This window comes from Stegodyphus dumicola, chromosome 1 (genome assembly GCF_044657685.1).
Source record: "Stegodyphus dumicola isolate Sdum_Otavi_A_Nest chromosome 1, ASM4465768v1".
NCBI lineage: Eukaryota > Metazoa > Arthropoda > Arachnida > Araneae > Eresidae > Stegodyphus > Stegodyphus dumicola.
Window position 1 is genome coordinate 87102414 of NC_140768.1, and position 22496 is coordinate 87124909.

At 32.8% G+C, this 22496-nt stretch overlaps 1 protein-coding gene across 3 annotated transcripts in view; it reads right to left on the minus strand.

Annotated features, from left to right (window-relative positions):
• Positions 1-22496, minus strand: part of LOC118200846 (AP-5 complex subunit zeta-1-like) — a 108441-nt gene that overhangs the window by 9546 nt on the left and 76399 nt on the right. For 2 of the 3 annotated variants that reach the window (XM_085817529.1, XM_085817533.1), the window contains exon 17: positions 12645-12824. The exons of the other annotated variant lie outside the window; for it this stretch is intronic. In XM_085817529.1, coding sequence (XP_085673655.1) covers positions 12645-12824 — 180 coding nt within the window. The remainder of the gene's footprint in view (positions 1-12644; positions 12825-22496) is intronic. 3 annotated transcript variants of the gene reach the window in all.

Below are 22496 nucleotides of genomic sequence, written 5' to 3' on the forward strand. Positions count from 1 at the left end.
ACAAAATTTAAGAAATGTTTGAAGTAGTCTCCATCAGCATCAATGCACTTCTGTAAACGAATTTTCCAAAGATTAAATACCCTAAGCCATTCATTGCTTGGAATTGATAAAAAAATGCATTTATAGCTTCATCAATGTCATCTTGGAAATGAAAATGACGTCCATGTAAGTTCTTTTTTAGATTAAACTATTGCCAAAAGTCATATATAGCTAAACTGAGTGAATAAGGTGGATGTTCTATCACTTTCAAAGCTTTTGTTCAAGAAACTCATTCTTGGGCACACGAGTCCTCTAACATTCACTTATTGAAGAATTTCTGGAAGACAATGATGTAGGAGTTGGTTGTGACTGTCTTCTGTCCTTCCAACTTGATGGCTTTGACCAGTCCTGTACTTCTGAAGAAAACAGCATGCATTACTTTTTTCATGGTGTGTTGTCTTTTCACCACTGTGGACATGGGATCATCTTCAGAGACCCATACTTTACTTTCTTGATGTGATGAATGTCAAAAAATGTTACGTATTTTTCATCACTAGTTACTATTTTAGAAATAATGTGATGGCCATCATCTACAAGTAATTTAACGCTTCCTTTACTGATTCTGACATGCTCTTTTTGGAGCTTAGTTAATTATGAAGAGCCTAACCACTAACTAGTTTTTTCATATACAATTCTTCATGAATAATTATAAATATGGCAGCAGATCCAAAGTTAACTTTTTTTTTCCACTTCTGAATAATTTGGTAGGTGAAGTGATTATCATCGATTAACATTTTATACAGACACATTATCTGGGATTACTGCTGACAACGGCCTTCCAGTGTGTTCTTTATCCTGAAGAGAGTTGCAACCTCTGTGAAATTCTGTAAATCTTCTGAATACTGTAGCACGAGATCAACTTTCATTTCCAAATGCTAATTGCATACATTGAGCACATTTTTATTGATTTAATCCCAATTTAAAATCATAGTAAATCATAGTGCGATAATGTTCTCGCATCAACTCCATTTTTCCTTCTGCCTAAAATTTAATCTACACTAAACTACTTGCAACTGGCCAACAAAAAAATCATCTACTAGGCTAAAACAGTTTATATTTTGAAATCGAACCGTTAACTTTTTTTTTCCACTTATTGTCTAATATCTCAAAAATTTCAGAATGGCTTGTGTATATACACACACACACACCTTTTACTTTTAATTATCTTACTCATAATCGTTTATCATAATTATTCAGTTTCTTACTAATACTTTTTATTCAATACCACTATTCAAATATCAAACATTTAATATTTGCTACATTAATACTCAAAAACAAAATTTTACATTGATTTTTCTGTATCAATTTTTCACAATTACCTCATTTATTTTTTAGATTTAGCTCATTCTTAAAATAATTATTAAATTCTTACAAGTCGAATTTTTTAATAATAATCTCATTTTTTATATAATTCCTAAATTAAAAAAAATTCTTAATTTTTAAGCAATAATTTAAAAGTACTGATACAGTAAATTTTAATAACCTTCCTCAAATAAAACAATTATAAATCTTTTAAATTTATTAATTAATTTTACCAAACATAATTATGAAAAATTATGTTTTCATAAACCCAAAAGTTTAATGATTTTCATCATATAGTTCCAGCTGCCCTAATTAAAACCTTACTTTATTTATAAAACAATTGATATAAAATTTTAAAATCCATAGCACAAAACCCAAAAATCAAAAGTAGATGAACAAATCACATAAAAATCAATTGCATTTTTCAACTAAGATTAGAAGAGGAAATAAATTTTGAATTTCCTTTTAATGAAGAACATGACTTACACATAATTTATACAACAGAATAGCCACAATAATAATTCACACAAAGATTAATGACCATCAAAAACACTGGACTGCATAGTTGAAATCATTCAGAACATTTGTAGATTCATTAAATCACTTTCACAATGCTGGATTAATTTTTGAAGCATTGATTTCTTTTTACTTTATAAAACACCATAAACCAATTTGATAGTTCACTTCTTCTTATACTTGCCTTGAATTTATCACATGAGCGATGATTTGAAAAGCTGGAAAATATGCAAGATAAAAAATCTGTAACTATAAATTATACTTTAAACTAGCAATAGCCCCTTAATTCCTCTTTTAATGTAGGATTCTGCTTGCACATGCATGGACACATGCGAGTGGAAAGATCATCTGGTAGACAGTCAGTGTGTTTAGGTGGTGTTTGCTGTATAGTCAAAAGTCTTTAATCCGGACGTCCATAATCCGGGCCTCAAAGCTACAAACTTTCTGTGCATGCACATGTGCATTTACGCATGTGCATAATACGTTTACGAATGCGCGTTTAATGTATAACGGACGGTATAAGCTAAGCTAAAATTATCTAATTATCTATTTCAGTTAATGTTGCAGATTGCGTTGTTCCTTAATCTTCTAATTGGATCCAGCTTATTATTTTTTTCAGACTATTAGAGCAATTTTATAAAAGTAAGCTTGAACTTTCGATTATGTCTAAAAGAATTTCAATTCTGGAGCTGCCAAAGGATGGGGGGAAGAGACCTCGTGGTGCGCAATGAACTGGAAGTTGATCTCTCAGCACTATCCTTATCTTCAGAGCAGATGTTTTTATTTTAATTGGCTTATAATTCCTTACTAAATGTAGTATTTCATCTCGATGTACTCCGTCTTTGATATGATTTAAATCAAATTTCTCGTCATTATAAATATCACAAATACAAATCAAATAGTTTTCTGGTTGCAATTTTCTAATTTCGGCTATGCGTAAGGTATGCTTTACGCATGCGCACGTTGAAGGAAATGTTTAATAAAGTAAACAAATAAATATAAAGCCCCCCCTTTTTTTGTAAATTTTGATACCCTTTATATCATAATTGCTCTTTATTTCATAAATTACGGTTTCATATTTTTAATTTTATAATTTCTGCATGCCATCTTACCACATTTAAATTGATGATCTATAATCCTGAATCGCCAAAGTCCTGACGAGTCCGGATTAAAGACTTCTGACTGTATTTTATTTCTCCAAGTGGCAAGTCTAGTAGAGAATCATGTGTAGACTAATAATAGTAGTTGAGCATAGACTAAAAAGAAAATATATGTATGTGTAAAATTTTCTGTTTGTTTTAATTGTTTTATAATATCCTCACATTTTCCTTAGTAATCCAACACATTAAAATACTAACAACTCTTTAAACTAAAAGAGAGAGAGTCTACCATCAGTTTTTATTTTGGGGTACTTCCCCTTTTTATTTTAAATATAGTAATACCTTTTTCTAAAGTGTCTTTCAAAATTAATTTGTTTATGTAATCACTGCAGCTATCAGCCAACCAGATCAAAGAATTGGCCTAAGCAAATCAGACTAAAGAAAATGTTTACTATTAATACCATTGTTACTAACTGTACACCACCTTTTTCCTGCTTCACCTTGCTTCTGCTAGCTATATATGGTTTTCCCTGCCCTGCTATCACTCTTTGTCTGAAAAAGATGCAATCTTTCAAAATTGTTCAGCGCATGTAGCACCCACAATGGTGATATTTGAACCTGTTTCAATTACAAAAATAAAACTGTATATGAATCAATGCCACTTCAGCTAAGGTTTTTCTTTTTCTGCTCCTTTATCAAGAAATGCATGAAGTGTTCTTGATGACTGCGATTATCTTTATGCATCAACATCTAAATCAGCACACATACATATATATACATACAGAAGGGAGCAGAGTGTAGAGAATTGGCCTAAGCAAATCAGACTAAAGAAAATGTTTACTATTAATACCATTGTTACTAACTGTACACCACCTTTTTCCTGCTTCACCTTGCTTCTGCTAGCTACATATGGTTTTCCCTGCCCTGCTATCACTCTTTGTCTGAAAAAGATGCAAGCTTTCAAAATTGTTCAGCGCATGTAGCACCCACAATGGTGATATTTGAACCTGTTTCAATTACAAAAATAAAACTGTATATGAATCAATGCCACTTCAGCTACGGTTTTTCTTTTTCTGCTCCTTTATCAAGAAATGCATGAAGTGTTCTTGATGACTGCGATTATCTTTATGCATCAACATCTAAATCAGCACACATACATATATGTGGGAGTCATCAACGTCCAATGCTGAATTAGAATACCAGGATTATGACGTCATCAGTATAGCATCACCCAGCGCAGTAAGAATCATCCCAGACAGCGCTGAGACCTGGTCGAGAGCGGAGGGCAGAAGTGAGCAGACGGCTCACACGTCTTTAAGAGTTTATGAACTTAGATTGTGCTTTTGATGTTATGCCATTAGGTGTAAAAGGACTTCATCTTAAGTTAATCCTGCATACCGTTAACTTCATCTTTATATACTTTTCTTAATTACTTTTATTTCTTTCTATTAAATAAACCATTTAAATATTACTTCGTGCTCTCATGCTGTGAATTAAGTCAAATTCTACAAAAAAATATGGCGCCCAACGTGGCGCCTCGAATTCCAAAATGTGCGAGTAGTAGAACTGTCCTTTGAACTACTGAGTGAAAGTTATTCGATTTATTGGATTACTCGTATAAAGTGTGGATTACCCAATTGACGACGATCATCTGTCGGGTGAGTACAAAACTTTCTTCCCAATATGAAGTAAGTAGAAATTCCAGAATTGGAAGCAGCTTTAAAGAACAGTAAAAGTTTTGAAATCAAAAGTTTGCATAAGCTTATTTTTAATACTGATGGAGACCGAAATAACCGGAAAAGATTACGTGAATTTTCTGGATTTACATTTAAACCAGATTCTGAAGAATTTAATAAGAAAATAGATACAGTGCAGAATAGTTTTACTTTGAATGAGTTAATTAAAGTTTGCAATGTATTATGCATAAATTCAGAAGGTTTGAAATCGGAAGTAGTAACCCGAATTGTCTCTTTCCTATGTGATTTATCTGTATTATTTGAAAATATTTTGCATGAAGAAAATAGTGATATTGAAGATGAAACTATTAATAAAATTTCTGAAGTAATGCTTGATGATAATCAAAGAGACAATCCTGGTTTTAATGAGTCTCAAGTAAACAACAGTATGCAGCTTCCAATTCAAGATAATTTTAAACCTCATCTTAGTTTTTCTGATATTGAAAGTATTGTTAATCCTTTTTCTGGTAATGCATATGAAAATGTTGATAAATGGATTGATGAATTTGAAGACGTTATAAATTCTTTGAAATTAAGTGATTTGCATAAATTAGTTTTTGCTAAAAGATCATTAAAAGGTAAAGCGAAACTATTTATTCAGAGTGAACCTAAAGTTAATGATTGGTGTAAGTTAAAAAATCTTTTGAAATCTGAATATGGTAAAGCTTTTAATTCTGCTGAGTTGCATGAAATGTTATGTAAACGTAAATTAATGCCTAATGAATCTTTAGATGAGTATTTTTTGAAAATGAAAGAAATGTGTTCGCGAGGTAACATTGAAGATGCTTCATTAATTAAATATGTTATTGATGGTATTCCCAATTCTGTGGTTAGGAAAACTATACTATATGGTTGCGAAACAATATCTGAATTTAAACAAAGGCTTAAAATTTATGATAAAATGAGATCAGACAATGATAAGTTTAAAAATCCGAAACCGAAAGTAGACACTCAAGTTAAAGATAGAAGTAAGCTTTCGTCATCAAACTGAAATCAATCTAACATTAATAAGGTCAAATGTTTTAATTGCCAGGAATTTGGGCATTATTCAAAACATTGTGTAAACAAATCAAAGGGTGTAAAATGTATAAAATGTAAAAACTATGGGCATTATTCAACTGACTGTCCAGAGCAGACCCCCGAGAAACAAGCAGCTTTAATTCAACGAATTTGTGACAAGGATAGAATTATGAAGACTGTAGAAATAACTAATCATTTAGTTGATAGTTTAGTTCACACTGGTTCAGATGTAACGATATGCAGCATAGAGTTACACAAGCAGATTGGTTCTCCTAATTTAAATTGTAGCGATATCACATTAAACGGAATTGAATCAAAGCAAACGTACCCTATCGGCTTTTTCATTTCTGATATTTTAATTGATAGTTTTTCACTGCGTACTAAAATTTATGTTGTTAAGTCATTATGTAATCAAATTGTATTAGGTTTGGATGTATTGAATCAGTTTAACTTCTCTTTTACCGAGAATGGCCTTCAAATAATTTCTCATCCGAGTAAAAGTAATGTAAACTTGATAACTGCTGAGTCATCTCGAAATTCTAACATTCGTTGCATTATGGGAAATTTGAATATTGCCATGTCATTGAAGAATGTTTATGATCCTTCGCAATCGTCTGGCGTCTCTGTTAATGTAAACAAAAGTCCCGAAAGCGGAAGTAGCGCAACGTTTAATTACCTTTCACATCTGGTGAATGCTATTTCTGTCAACGAGATTGATTTATCGCATATTTCGAATGCAGAACATAAAGAAAGACTGTGTAATTTAATTAATTCGTACCAGCCTCGGAAAAACAGACAATCTGACTTCAAGATGCAAATAAATTTATGTGATGATATCCTGTCTGTCAAAATAGAAGATACATGTCTTTCGCGGAACAAAAAGTTGTTGACGATCAAATTAAGGAATGGTTAAAAGAGGGCATAATAAAGCCTAGCAATTTTAATTATTCGGCGCCTATTGTTTTGTGTAACAAGCGTGATAATTCGAAACGTTTATGCGTTGACTATCGGAAATTAAATAAGAAGATTATTAAAGACAAATTTCCACTGCCTTTAATTCTGGAAGTACTTGATCGCTTAGAACAGTCAAAAGTCTTCACGACACTAGATTTGAAAAATGGCTTTTTCCATGTAGACATAGACGAAAATTGCACCAAATATACCGCTTTTGTAACACATAATGGTATTTACGAATTTCTTAAAGCTCCTTTTGGTTTATGTATTAGTCCAAATGTTTTTCAGAGGTATATTTATTCAGTATTTCGTGATTTGTTAAATGAAGGTGTACTAATTATTTATATGGATGATATAGTCATACTGGCTAATGATGAAGTTGAATGTTTAGACAAATTAGAAAGAGTATTCAAAACTGCTTCGGAATACGGATTACAAATAAATTTCAAAAAGTGCCAATTCTTAAAACGTAAAATTGAATTTTTGGAACATGTAATTGAAAACGGAACTATTCGACCATCACCTTCCAAAACTGTTGCTGCTCGAAACTTTCCACAACCGCGTAACTGTAAACAACTACAAAGCTTTTTAGGACTAACGGGATATTTTCGTAAATTCATTCCTCAGTATGCTAAAATAGCTAAACCTCTTAGTGAGTTGCTTAGAAAAGGTATTGGTTTTAAGTTCGATTCCGAACAACAGGAAGCTTTTTGCAGATTAAAAGAAATTCTCTCTCAGGCACCTGTTCTACACATATTTAGGCAAGGATATCCATTAGAACTTCATACTGATGCTAATAGTCAAGGCTTTGGTGCGGTATTACTCCAATTGTCTGATGATGGTAATTATCACCCAATCCAGTATATGAATAAGAAGACTTCACCGCAGCAAGAGAAACTCTGTAGTTACGAATTAGAAGCCCTTGCAGTAATAGAAGCTCTGAAGAAATTTCGAAACTATTTGTTAGGGACTAAATTCAAAATTGTAACTGATTGTAGTGCTTTTCAGAAAACTTTAGATAAAAAAGATTTAACTCCTAAAATTACAAGATGGGCAATGTTTATTGAAGAATTTGATTATGAAATTGTACATCGTTCAGGAAGCCAAATGAAACATGTTGATGCTTTAAGTAGAAATGCTCTAATTTTAACATCATACACATCCGATGTAACTGAAAAGATTTGGTTAGTACAACAACAGAATGAAGATGAACAAGTGAAATTGATAAAGAATTTAGTTGAGAAGGGAGAAGAAAATGGATTCTTCATGAGAAATGATATTTTGTACAAATTTGAAAATGGTAAAGATCTTCTAGTAGTGCCAGAATCCTTACAGAATGAAAGCATACAGAAGGTACATAAAAAAGGTCACTTTGCTGTAGATAAAACTGTTAATGCTGTAGAGCAAGAATTCTATATTCCCAGACTGAAATGTAAAGTTGAAAAAGTAATTGCTAACTGTATAGAATGTATACTGTACAACAAGAAGCAAGGAAAAGCAGAAGGATTTCTTCATCCTGTACCGAAAGAAAACGTTCCCTTGAGTACGTATCATATCGACTTTATTGGACCTCTTCCATCAACGAACAAGAGATACCAACACATTTTAACTGTTGTCGACGCTTTTACGAAATTTACTTGGTTCTATCCAGTGAAATCACCAACTACGCAAGAAGTTATTTCAAAATTGAAGCAACAACAGACTGTATTTGGAAATCCAGCCAGAATCATTTCAGATCGAGGTAGTGCCTTTACATCGAAAGAATTTTCAGCTTATTGTACTGAAGAAGGAATAGAACATGTCAAAATTACTACCGGTATTCCAAGAGGTAACGGACAAATTGAGCGAATTCATAGAATTTTGATTCCTGTTTTGTCAAAATTATCACATGAAGATTCAACGAAATGGTTTAAGTATGTTCCAGATGTTCAGAGAATCATCAACAGTACGACTACGAGAAGTGCAAAATATTCACCGTTTGAGCTTCTCATAGGCACGAAAATGAAGAACAAAGAAGATTTGAGAATTAGTGAGATATTGAATGAAGAATATCTAAAACAATTGATGCAAGAACGTGATGAAATGAGAGAAGATGCGAAAAACAACATTTTGAAGATACAAGAAGAGAACCGTAAACAATTCAACAAAAAACGTAAGAAACCTAAACTATACAAGATTGGCGACTTGGTAGCCATTCAGAGAACTCAATATGGGACTGGTTTGAAACTACGACCTAAGTTTCATGGACCGTATAAAATCATAGCTGTTCGACCAAATGACAGATATGAAGTCGAGAAAGTAGGATGCCATGAAGGACCGAATTTGACATCTACTGCGGCTGACCATATGAAGCCATGGTCAAATTGATTTAATGCTTGTCCTTAGTTCAGGTCCTTAGCTCAAAACCTAAGGACCTGATACTTTCTTTTTTCCTTTTTTTTTTTTTTTTTTTATTATCTTTGCAGGTACACGATAGTGATGTCCATTCAACAGACATCGAGGACGATGCCTCTTCAGGCTGGCCGAAGCTGTGGGAGTCATCAACGTCCAATGCTGAATTAGAATACCAGGATTATGACGTCATCAGTATAGCATCACCCAGCGCAGTAAGAATCATCCCAGACAGCGCTGAGACCTGGTCAAGAGCGGAGGGCAGAAGTGAGTAGACGGCTCACACGTCTTCAAGAGTTTATGAACTTAGATTGTGCTTTTGATGTTATGCCTTTAGGTGTAAAAGGACTTCATCTTAAGTTAATCCTGCATACCGTTAACTTCATCTTTATATACTTTTCTTAATTACTTTTATTTCTTTCTATTAAATAAACCATTTAAATATTACTTCGTGCTCTCATGCTGTGAATTAAGTCACATTCTACATATATATACATACAGAAGGGAGCAGAGTGTCTCTAAATGTTTTAAAAATTGAGAAAATATTTTCACAGAAATTCAAAAAACAATTTTCTTGAAAAAAATTAGAAATTGTTTCTGTCTGCAGCAACAGATACTGTCATTCTAAACTTCATATGATATTCTGCGGAAGAAAACGTGCTTAAATGCTGTACAGGTATTTCATTACACAGCTTTTCACACCATCTAATGCTCAATGTGTCTAAGATAGGAAATCACATCCTGCAAGACTGTGATCACATCATTCACAGATGAAAAAATTCCAATCAGAATTTTATGATAATGTTAGATTAAGCTCCAATGAAACTGCGATCAGTGATATTTTTCTTTATTTGTGCTAATTATTACACTGAATGCTTTAAATTTTTTACTACTGTTAATTATATTTACTTTGGATTTGTCACTTATTCCACTTTGTATTCTCAAATACAAATGGTGGTGTGTATGGTGTATTTAATTATGGCAAAGCACACTAGGGCTATCTGCCTAAGGGGAGGGATGCCTTTCGTGGAGGACTTTCTAAGGGCAACTGGCTCGTATACACGTTACACATGGGGAAAACCACGAAAACACCCATGCAGCCAGCCCGTTCGCGGGATTCGAACCTCGGACCGAACTACCAGTGTTCAGCGACTTTACCACTCGGCCGCTGGTGGGCTCTCAAATACAAAAGTGAAATACATGACTACATATTGTACAGAGAGCCACAGAATTTCTACATTCATAAAATTCATACTTTCACAAAAACAGTAATGATATTTAAGATAATTACACAACTAATTATGAAGAATGATAAAATCAAAGAAAGTAGCATGATCAATTCAATAATAATAAAGAAATAACCTTTTCTAATTTTATAAATAGAGAAAAAATGTAAATATACATTAATATGTAAATCATATTCTTTAGTCATGAAAACTTCGGTTAGTTACATATTAAATATTCTCCCCTGTTTGCACAGTGGTACGGGAACTGCCTATCATAGTCGTGGCCTGGGTTCAAATCCTAGAAAAGGCATGGATGTTAATGCCTTTATAGCATGATGGCAGTTAAAATACTGTCAAGCCAAAAGTTTCTCAAGAAGTTGTAGAATGGGGGGGGGGAGGAGTGGGAAACCCTCATATTTAACCCCCAGGGGTATGTCCAGTTTTTAAGAAGAACCCAAGGGGTTCATTATCGAAATTAAGATGCAGCTGGGCAGTGTCACTTATAAGGCACCTAGGCCAACAACAGGTACAATTTTGCCCTTGGCTACAATAAAATTGGTAAATTTGATCTGATGTTACTATCAGACAAGTGACATAAGTCACAACAGCAATATATTCAATGTATGGTACAATGCAGGAAATCTTACTAATTGTGGGAAGACATGATATGATACATTGAACAAAAGAATTTATTATATATAATGTATGCTATCTTAAAACTAAAAGTTTTTAATCCATCAGTGGCTGTTTAGGTATGTTCAGTCAAGAAGAAGAATATTATGTGTTGAATATATTGCTGAAAAATATAGTAAAAGCTATAAGATATTATTACAGTGAAGGTCTGATGACTATTCGTCCAATAGTAGTGTTATTGATGAGGTCACAAGAAAATTATTCTGATGTAATCTGTAGCATAAGCATCAACTCTGGGACAACATCATTATAGCTCAAAGCTATGGACCAAAATTCTGTTGAAGAGAGAAAAAATATTCAACTCAATCCAAAGTTCTCCTTCATACAATTCTCTAGTTACACTTTATAAAGACTAATTGTGGTGAAAGGATTAAGGAAGTCAAAGATGAACTATTTGTGGGACACTAGACTAGTATGAAAAGAAGTAATAAACAATAACTGTATAAGACTTTAAACTGAATTAACTCAGTAATCTTAATATTTTGGATTTACTATCACTTCTACTTTTGTCAATTATCACCAGAATGCAAATTAGATAAAGTATAAGCAAGTTTTTACTTTCCAGGTTTTTTTGGAAGAGAAGAGAGCTTGGCACCACAGACTGAGCATAGGCTATGTGTTCTGTCTCTTTCTGCTGTTGAAATTTAAATTGTTGGCTTAAGTGTCTGCTAGCCATGATTTGTTTTCATTCAGCAAGGGGAATCCAAAGTTCAATTAGCCATGTTAATTATGTATTCTACAATTCTACATTTGATTCACTTTGAACATGTATTTTGGTTACAAGCAAGCTAACAGAATTGAGCTTCTGCTACACTTTCATTTCAGATAAACCCAGGTTGAAGTTCTAATGAATACTTTTATTTTAAACTTTTACTTTAACTGCGATCTTTTGTAGTTAAAAGGCAAACAGGTGGCAAAGTCATCTGACAGCATCTCATGATTACTCAGAAATGAACTGGTATTTTAAAATAGTAGCATAACTGTAAAATAACAAAGTGTGCCTAGCTGAATCTAAACCGATTTTTCATACAATTCCTTAACAGCATTTTCTAAAAACAAAATCAGATCAATGAATTAAGAAAGGCAAAGATGAGTTATTTGTGGAAAATTAAACTACTATTAAAAGAAACACAGAATGAAAAGGAAGAAAGTTTAATTGATATTACTTGTTGAAAGGCTACTGAAGCATTAAATATATATGTAAAATTTGCATAGCATAACAACTGTAAAACAATACAGAAGTAATGAATCTTCATACTCTACTCAACAGTGTTTTGATGAAAAGATGGACATTGAAACTATGAAAAGTCATCATAGAACAGCTGTATGGTAGTTTCCAAAACATAAATTGATTAAGAATAATAAATAAATTATACACAGATTTCAGTTTATCTTTTAATATTCAATCATTAAGTTCATTTATGAGTTAATATTATGCACAGCTTCATTTAAAATACAGCGTTTTTACAGCAGTTTAAATTATGTTTACAAAATTGTTTTTACTGAATTATGTTCTAAGGTCCAATAATCCAACACATCTAACAATTAAGCATTATCAAACCTGGAACTTGCCATACTACCAAACTTTTACTGTAATTTTTAATAACTTTATACATCTAACTAATAATAAAAAAAATCTTTTAAGCAAGGACTTTTAACAGGATCACCTTTGAAAGAGTGGTTAAAGCAATGCTGAGAAGTTTCAGGAACATATCATCTGATGATTCTTGAAGATAAGACAATGCTTCATATGTGGTACTTTCTAAACTTTCAAAAAATATAGCAATGACTTCTGGTCTACACAGTTTGCTGTATGAGACAGATATATATTCTCCAATAATCCAAATCTGAGAGAGGGGGAAAAAAAAAGAATGTTTTCAAAACATTTAAAAAACAATTTTAAAAAAACAACAAACAAAAATGTGATTTAAGCAAAATTATCAACAAGTCCATTAAAAAATATTAGTACCACCCTGATTGGTGGTATGAAGGTTGATTGTCAGCAGTGGGCTCCAGTTTGAATCATGGAGAAGATATGGATGTTGTGATGTAAAGTGTCTCTTTGGCAAGAGATGCTTAAAATCCTGTTCAGCTGAAAACTCTCATCAAGCAACTGCTAAGTGAGAAGAGCAGGGGATTCGTAGAACCTGAGATATTCTACATAAAAACTGGGATAGAGCTTAATAAGTCAAATTATGACTTACAAGGTGCCCAAGGACCTTGGCCAATGACAGATGTTTTCTGCCTCTTTTCTTTCTACCTATAAATTCATGGATCAGCCCAAGATCCTTTCATATTAGAAGAATAACTAACAAAAGTAACGTTAGTGTATCAAAAAGCTTTCCATAGGAACAACAAAAGTTGGTAAATATAAAAAACTTCAGTGATGCACAATCCTTTTACAAATAAAGGGCTACATAAAATTTTTCTTTTACAGTAGAGAGCTGTAATTCAGTAATACTAAATTACTTCAAACTTAAGCCGTCCTTGAATGCAAATTGCAGTAGGATTTAAAACTGGGAAATTGAAAAAAATAATAAAAAGAAAATGATTTATTCCCAGGTATTGAAAAATAAGAAACTTTTTTATTTACTGAAGATCTTCAGACATACTATCACTTTCCACAACTTCACTATCGGAACTTGAATTATCTTCACCACTGCACCAGAGCATATCACCTTCAGTGCTATTTAAATTATTAATAATGCAACAATTTAATACAGATTTTTTGATAATTTTATCAATGATATCTTTTCAAACCTGCAAAAGACACTGAGCTATCAAGACCTAATCAATGAGGAGTGGGAGATTGGCAGAAAAAAGATGTTAAAATAATCACTATTGAATAGCTGCACTCTAATTTCACATCTTAAAAATCTGAATAAAAAGTATGGCTTAAATTTGAAGTAATTCATGAAATAATAACTTAAGAAATGAAATTTTTTAAATAATTTTTAAAGCTTTTATCTTTTGTGCTTAGCTATCAGAATATAAGCTATCAACAGTAAGTTAATATATAAAGGTGGCTATTTATATTTCTGGCCTTGGCAAAAGTATGTGTTGCTAGGTGACCATACAAGATTCCAATAAAAAATTTGTTATTTTTAACCATAACTTCTAGAGAACATTTTGCCATTTTAGTGTGATTTGTATTGTTTACAGTAAACTGAACAATTCTTATCTTCGGCAAAAAAATGGAATTGACTTGGGAACATTTTCGTGCGATTAATTTTCATAATTTTTGTCTTGGATTATCAAATCAAGAGTGTTTTGATGAACTTAATTCTTAGTACAGTGATAAAGTACCATCCTACAGCATTGTAAAAATCTGGTATAACGAATTTAATCGTGCTCGACGTTCGTTCCCATAAAGGCTATCCAAAATTGGTTGTTGTGCCAGGAAATATCGATGCTGCACATGAATTGATAAAGTGAGATAATCATGTGACATATCAAGAGATTGATGCATCTTTGGGTATTAGTATAACAAGAAAAAAGATTTGTTTGTGTTGGATCCTGCATAATTTGTAAACGCTCAAAAGAAGGCTTGTGTCGAATGGTGCAAGGAAATGTTAGAAAAATATGTTCCGAGGTGCATCAAAGACTATGTATAACATCTACATAGGTGTCGAATCATGGATCTATGCATATGAGCTTGAAATACAACAGCAATTGCCTGTATGGTTCTTTTAAGATAAGCCAAATCTATCAAAAGTTGTTTGCTAAAGAAGAACATCGACGCAGATCGTTGCCCATCTCTTCGGCACTACTGGTCATGTGGTAACAGAGATGTTAAAGCAATGCAGGGACAGTCAATTTCAAATGGTACATGACCATTTGTTTGCCAGAAGTTATTGAGGAAATTAAAAAAAAAAAAAAAAAGGGGGGGGGGCAGAAGAAGAGGCGAATCATTCTTCAACATGACAAAGCAAGCTCTCACACATCGGCTCAAACAAAGGAATTTTTTACAACCTAATTTGGCACCCAATGACTTTTTTATTCTTGCACATCAAAAACAAATTATGTGGTCAGCGATATGCAAAACCCGAAGAAGCGGTTGATGCATTCAAAACACATGTTTTGGAGTTACCTCAATCGGAGTGGAAAAAGTGATTCGAAAATCGGTTCAAAAGCATGCAAAAATTGCATTAATCTTCATGGAGAATATTTTGAATACCAATAAAACCAATTCCAATCATAAACATTTGTTTTTCATTATTACACCAGAAATAGATATAGCAACCCTTGTAGTAGATTATACTGCTATAAAATGCAACAATTAGAAACAATTAAAATCTAATAATAAGCAAAAGTAACTATTAAAAAAATTAAGAGTTTGTCAAACACAGTAGACTTGAAAATTAGTAATAAGGATAAAGTAGTGAGAATGCTGGGCTTGAATATCTCATACCAGTTGGCTGCACAAGAATTGTTTGTAAATATGGTGCAAATTTTATGAGATGGCACCATAATTCATTAACACCACAAATGATGTCATTTTTAACCGCTTCCCTAACAAATGTTTTTGAAAAAAAATTGCAAAAAATCATCACATTTTTTTATTAAATACAACAAAACGAAACAAATCAAAATATGTAGGTTTTAAGTTGAATTTTTAATTTTTGAAGGTGTAAAAGCATTTATTTTTAATATTAGTTTACTATCCCGAGTTATCTCGGGCAAATAGAAAAAAGTTAAATATTAATCTTTGTATGATAGTTTTTGAAACAAGGAACAACACAGAGTGATGCCCGACATTCTACACTGGTATCTGGTCTCTTTTCTTACTGGCTTACCACTGGAATCTCTTTCACGGAAGCACAGAGTACACTGTCTCGTTGGATTTGATTTTTTTTCCCACCTCTTCATAATTATTATCTGAAAAATCATCGCTTTCGCTATCTTGCATCATCGCCATCATTTTATTTTTTTTCAACGCATGCATCCTTCTTTATACATTACTAATCCACAAGCCAACGTATACAATACAATAGGGAAACACGTGACCAGTTCCTCCAAAAGAATCGCGCAACCAACAAAATTTGGCAAATTGCCAATCATTCCTTTCATTTTCTCCAGACCGAATAAAACCGTGATAAAAGAAATCGTACTAACAAATTCTGCTTTGCCCGAGTTTTCACAGGATAATAATTAACTGCAATATATACGAACCCGAGATAACTCGGGATAATCAGGCAAGCAGTTAAGCTAACTTAGGGCAACTTTCAACCAGCACTGTGTTAATGCTCACATCTTACAAACTTTTTCAATAAGAATTAAAGGAATTAAAACAATAATGGCAAAGAAATTACCTCAGAGCCTGATTTAAGCAAGGGCAAACAAGGCATTTGCCTCAGATCTTCACTGCCCACCAGCGGCCGAGCGGTAAAGTCGCTGAACACTGGTAGTTCGGTCCGAGGTTCGAATCCCGCGAACGGGCTGGCTGCATGGGTGTTTTCGTGGTTTTCCCCATGTGTAACGTGTATACGAGCCAGTTTCCCTTAGAAAGTTCTCCACGAAGGCATCCCTCCCCTTAGGCAGATAGCCCTAGTGTGCTTTGCCGTAATTAAATACACACCAGATCTTCACTTTTAGGTAGCCTTCCAAATTTTTCTATAATATTTAAACTATTTAAATGATTCTTTTTAGCTCTAGGTTTAAAAAATATAAACGTAAAATCTGCATTTGAGTTTTTTATGTCTTTTTTTAGCAATCAGACACTGGATCATTGTCTTGATCTCTTAATGGTGACTAATATCATTTAGAAAAGCTACGATTTCTAATCTTACACTCTAACTATTACTCTGTTGTCTAACCACATATGAAGCTTATAATGTAATGTGAATATGATATTTTTAATTATTGGTGATATGGTCATACATCTTATTATTAAATTAATACACATTATTTAAACATTGATAAAAGTTGCATTGTTTAGGATTTTATCTCTGTAATTTAATAAATCAAAGTTTGTAGTGAAATCAATAAGAATTTTTTTAGTTTCTTCCCTTTATACCAACTTTTTTCTACACAAAAAGATAAGACCTTGATTTAAAATGATTGTTCTACACGATTATACGATTATACATGATTAACCACTATACAACATGTAATAAACGGAAACCATAAAAACAAAACATACATAAATGGGAAATGACATTTTTTTATTTAAATAACTTTAACGGAAAAATAGTAAATTATACCACTATTTCACAAAATACATTATATAATTCACATCAGTGATATCTATTGTATTCGAAAAAGTTAGAAAAAAATGGGCTTCCAGTTTTATAACCCAGACCGAAATTCCACACAACTAAAAATTTCTTATTAAAAAAGCAGATGGTAACCCATATCAGAGTTGAAGTTACTGGGATTCTGCACTAATACTGATGATTATATCTGTATTAATAAGTTTAAATGTGCTTGAACATGCACTAAAATTAAATACATTCCAGGGGCCCAGCTGAAACCACCAAAATTAATGTCACTGAAAAGGATCATGATATTGTTGTAAAAGATGAGTAAACAAAAGCACACAAGACTACAGAGAGCATATGCCCCTCCTCAGTGTACAGCATTACACAAAATTCTATTTGCAAAGCACATTATATTCTCCCGAAAATATTACAGATAAAAAAGCTATGTGCATAATAGCAGTCCAAACACTAGGATTCAAGAGAACCCTGACAAAGAAAAGCCAATCTACCGAGTCATCTCATTAAGTAATGCTGTTTTTCAGACATGATTTGTTACAAAATGTTCTAAAGTGTTTAAATAAATGAATTTTTACAGATATATAAATATCACTCAGAAGAGACAACTTCATTCAGGTAACACTGCTACGAAGTTACTGCTTTAATAATTCCTCAAGCAAATGCCAGTCACACACACACCAGATCATTTAGAGCAGTGGTTCTTAACCGGGGCTGCGGGAATGCATTTTGGGGGGTGCGGGACAAGCCCCTACATAGCCATAAAAATTATTAAATAACATTTATTAAATTTCTTATAATAAAATATTTGAGATCTATAATAGTGTCCACAATATTGAAGCTCATAAAAATTGGTAGCACCTAGCTCACTTATCGGCAAAAGAACACAGGAAAGAGCCGATGCCGATGGGTATATACACTACGCTACGAAAAGGCATAAAACGCTACAAACGAATGCGAACAGGCAGCTAGGTGATGGGGAAAAGAAAAAAACTTTGTGAGAATACAAGCAGAGAACGTTATCCCAGCTTGCGCATGCGCTGAGTCCAATATGTGCTACTCCAATAGAATCTACGAATTCACAGATTTGTATCTGGATCTACTGCGGCTGTGTTAGGTTGAGTCAGTTGAGTCAACTATTGTGTCTGCGACATGTGTATTGTGTATTCTGACTTGTCCAGAAACCTCTTGAGACTAATACATTCTTAATTGCCCGTTCAAGCCGAATAGTATTCAGTGATATTACAAACGTAAAAGCATTATATATATTATATTACATTATTTCTAAATAATTAAATCGATTATAGTGAACCCCACTATGTCAAAAAACAACAATGGAACGATAAGTATGCCTGTTATGGATTTACTGCACAACCGAAAAAGATGTCACACAACGAACGCAATGCATCTTGTGTTTCAAAATATTTTCAAACAGTAATCTCAAACCATCAAAGTTATTACAACATTTCAACAATCTGCATGGTGGCGAAAAAGCGCATAGCATGAACAGTTTGGAATCAAAGAAGGCTGGGTTTGATACCAGTGGAACTATCCTAAAATTGCGCGGACCAGCAATTCAAAAACCTTTATTAGAAGCGTCATATCACGTGGCATATTTATGTGAAAAAAAAAAAAAAAAAGAAAGAAAGAAACCTCACACGATCGCTGAAGAGTTGATAAAACCTTCTGCTTTAATTATTGCTAAAACAGTTTTAGATTCGGAAGCACATAAAAAATTCCAACAAATTCCATTATCGAATTATATTATACGATCGCGAATACAAGATCTCAGTGAAGATATTTTAATGCAAGTAATTGAAGACATAAAAATCAGTCCACTAAAAATAAGCATGCAACTGGATGAGTCAACTGATGTTGATAATTGTAGCCAACTTTTGGTATTTGTCAGGTATGTGAAGGAAAAAGAGGTGATAGAAGAATATCTATTTTGTGAGCTATTGGAGGTGAATACGAGAGGAATTGATGCTTTCAATCGCATCAAAGATTGTTTTACTAAATATCAATTACCAATGAATGTGATTGGCTCAATATGTACTGATGGAGCCCCAGCAATGTTCGGCAAAAATTCAGGATTTTTTTCACACATGAAGAGAGAATTACCGGAAGTTATAATAACGCATTCCATGTTGCATTGTTATGCATTTGCGTCGAAAGCATTACCAGAAAGTTTAAAACAACATATAACTACAGCAGTAAATGTAGTAAAATACATCCAAGGGCGAGTGCTTAATCATCGCATTTTTCGTGCATTTGCGAAGAAATTGGTGCTGATCATACCGTGCTCCCATATCACACCGAAATACGATGGTTATCTAAGGGTCGCATGCTTAACAGAGTTTTTGAATTGTGTGAGGAAATTATTCAATTACTGAGTAGTCAAAACTGTTATTTAGTAAAAGATTTTGAGAGTAATAATGCTATGCTGAGGCTGGCCTACTTAGCAGACATATTTAGCCATTTAACTGAATTGAATCTATCAATGCAAGGATTTGGTATAAATATAATAATATCTAGTGAAAAATTATCTCCATTTATCGCAAAATTAGAAATTTGGATACGTCGAGTAGAAAAGGGAATTTTTGCAAACTTTCCCTTGCTTGATTCTGTTATTGCGAAAAATGAAAAGAATACAATTATACCCGACATTGTAATACATTTGAGACGATTGAGTGAATCATTCAATGGATATTTTTCTACTGGAAATATTACCAAAACTCAGAGATGGATACTGGATCCATTTCTATTTGACTTAAATTTGATGGATGATAGTGATCTGAAAAATGAGCAACTTATTGAAATGCGAGCAAGTGGACATGTTCAAATGGAATTCGAACAATTAGAATTGCAACAATTCTGGTGTTCACAGTTACAACGTTATCCAGAGTTGGCGAACAGAGCACTGCAGTTCCTCTTACCCTTTGCTACCACCTACTTGTGCGAAATGGGATTTTCATCGCTTTTGCATATAAAAACTAAAGCGAGAAATCGCTTAAATGCAAGTGATGACTTACGCGTATGTCTTTCAAAAAAAGGAACCTCGCTTCGCCAGTATTGAATAATGAACAAACAACAACAGACCCGGATTGAATAATGAACAAACAACAATAGACTAGTCATTAAGAAAAATAATATTGTTTTGTATTTATATAAAATGTACAATGTTTTTCAATAAACAATAAGTTTCGCAAAAAATGTATTTTTCTAGACTAAAAAAATTAAAACACATTTTTCAATGGGGTGTGGAGATATATTTTCAGATTCAATGGGGTGCGACTCGCTAGAAAGGTTAAGAAACACTGATTTAGAGGAAGTAAAAGTCGTACAAGTAAAAGTAAAAGGTTTCCGTAGGTGAACCTGCGGAAGGATCATTACCGATGGTCAGATTCGTCTGGCAAAAACATTGGTTAAACTCAGGGAGGAGGGTTCGCCTTCCTTCCCTGTGCTGCGCGCCACAAAGCGGCGTGGAAGCACAGAAAAAAAAAAAAAAAAAAAAAAGCACATTAAACCCATCATGCTTTACTAAGATATATATATAAAAAAAAGCTATAGTGCAGTAAACAGTAAATGCCATAAAAATGTCAAGGAAATGTATAATAGAGATGTTTTGAATATCATAAGATCCAAAGATGGTTCTCTAAATTTTGGCAAAATGACTGTGGCTTGGAAGATGCCATGTGCTGTGGGTACCATGTTAGCATCTTTACAAATCTTCTTGGAGTGCTTTCTGTCTTAATATTAGTAATCCACAGTATTCGTGAATAAGTGAGCCATGTATGAAACTTGTTTCGTACACACAATAATAATACATTTATTTGAGACGTGCAATTATTATTCCTGTCATTACAGGCCAGTAACTTCTTTGGCACTAATAAAAACACAACCAAACATTCTCAAAATATCTCATTATTTTTAAGATAGCACCATTTATCTTAAAAAATTCTGTACAAACCATGCCTTTTTACATAATGATGTGCTGAAATAGATCCATATGTATCTCTCCGAAAATTGACAGAAGAGATTAATTCTTTATCATCAACTGTCCACAATGCAATTTGAAAGAACTTGGAATTGTGTTCTAAGCCTAGCAATTGAGTTCTACATGTACTGACTGACACTAATTGAAGAGAACATGTGAACATCTTCACTGCTCTTGATTCGTGTAAAAAAATTTCTCCTTATTTGTACCGTTTTGCAGCTGGTGGTTTGCAGCTCACAAAAGTTCACTGATGCAGAAGACATTTCATAAGGTCTTGAAACATAGATCCAATAATTTTGCTTTTTTTAAGAAATTCTTATCAAAAAATCTGATGTGGACACCATATGATTTCCTTCTATGCTAGTTAAATGATACACATTTTTTGCTGCACTTCATTTAAACTCATTTCCTCAGATTAATGTAAGTTAATTAACCAATCTCTTGAGACAAGTTGAAAATGACATCAGAAATTGGAAATTTTGAAATTAAATATCCTAGTTTATTTTTGTCATATGGGAGTCAAATTTCTTGTATTTTTTTTTTTTTTTAACACAAATAAAAATACAAGAAATTTGACAAAATTTTCTCAAATATAAGTATAGGAACCATGGGACTGTATTTAAAGTTAGATTTAATTTATTTGTCCAAAATTATTATTATCATTTTGAAATTTGAAACTGCCAAAATATGAATATTTTCCTCATTTAAAACACTTTTGTAACTGAAAGTATATGTCTATAACCAACAATAGTAAAAATAAAGGCTGGGTAAGGACTTTTAAGCCAGGTAACGGGGTATAAATGTTTATGTATATATTTGCAAAAATAAAGGCCGGGTATGGACTTTTAAGCCAGGTAACAGGGTATAAATGTATATATTACTAGAAAACTTTTTCATATACCATCGCCAAGGAACATAAATTCAATTAAAATCATGAGTTATTATAAGAAAAAAAATTAGTCAGTACTTTAATTAGTATTTTCTAGACCTCTATGGCCATAAAAACCATAAAAATCTGAATCCCCAAAATCAAAAGTAAGAATTTTAAGTATTGAAAAAGTAGTTATTGCCACTGACTGCAGATTAATTAACTTGTCAAGGGGAACAAACCAATCGACTATCAATCAAGAACAACTAAATTAAGTGAGAGTATTTTTGCCTTTTTTCCAAGTAAGGACCAAATTATTATTCTGATAGAGCCAGATCATAAGTCATGAACAATACTTAATCAATATAAAGACATTAATCTATTTAAGGCAAAAGAACCTTTACAAAAAAAAATCATTACTAAGATAATCTTTTAAATT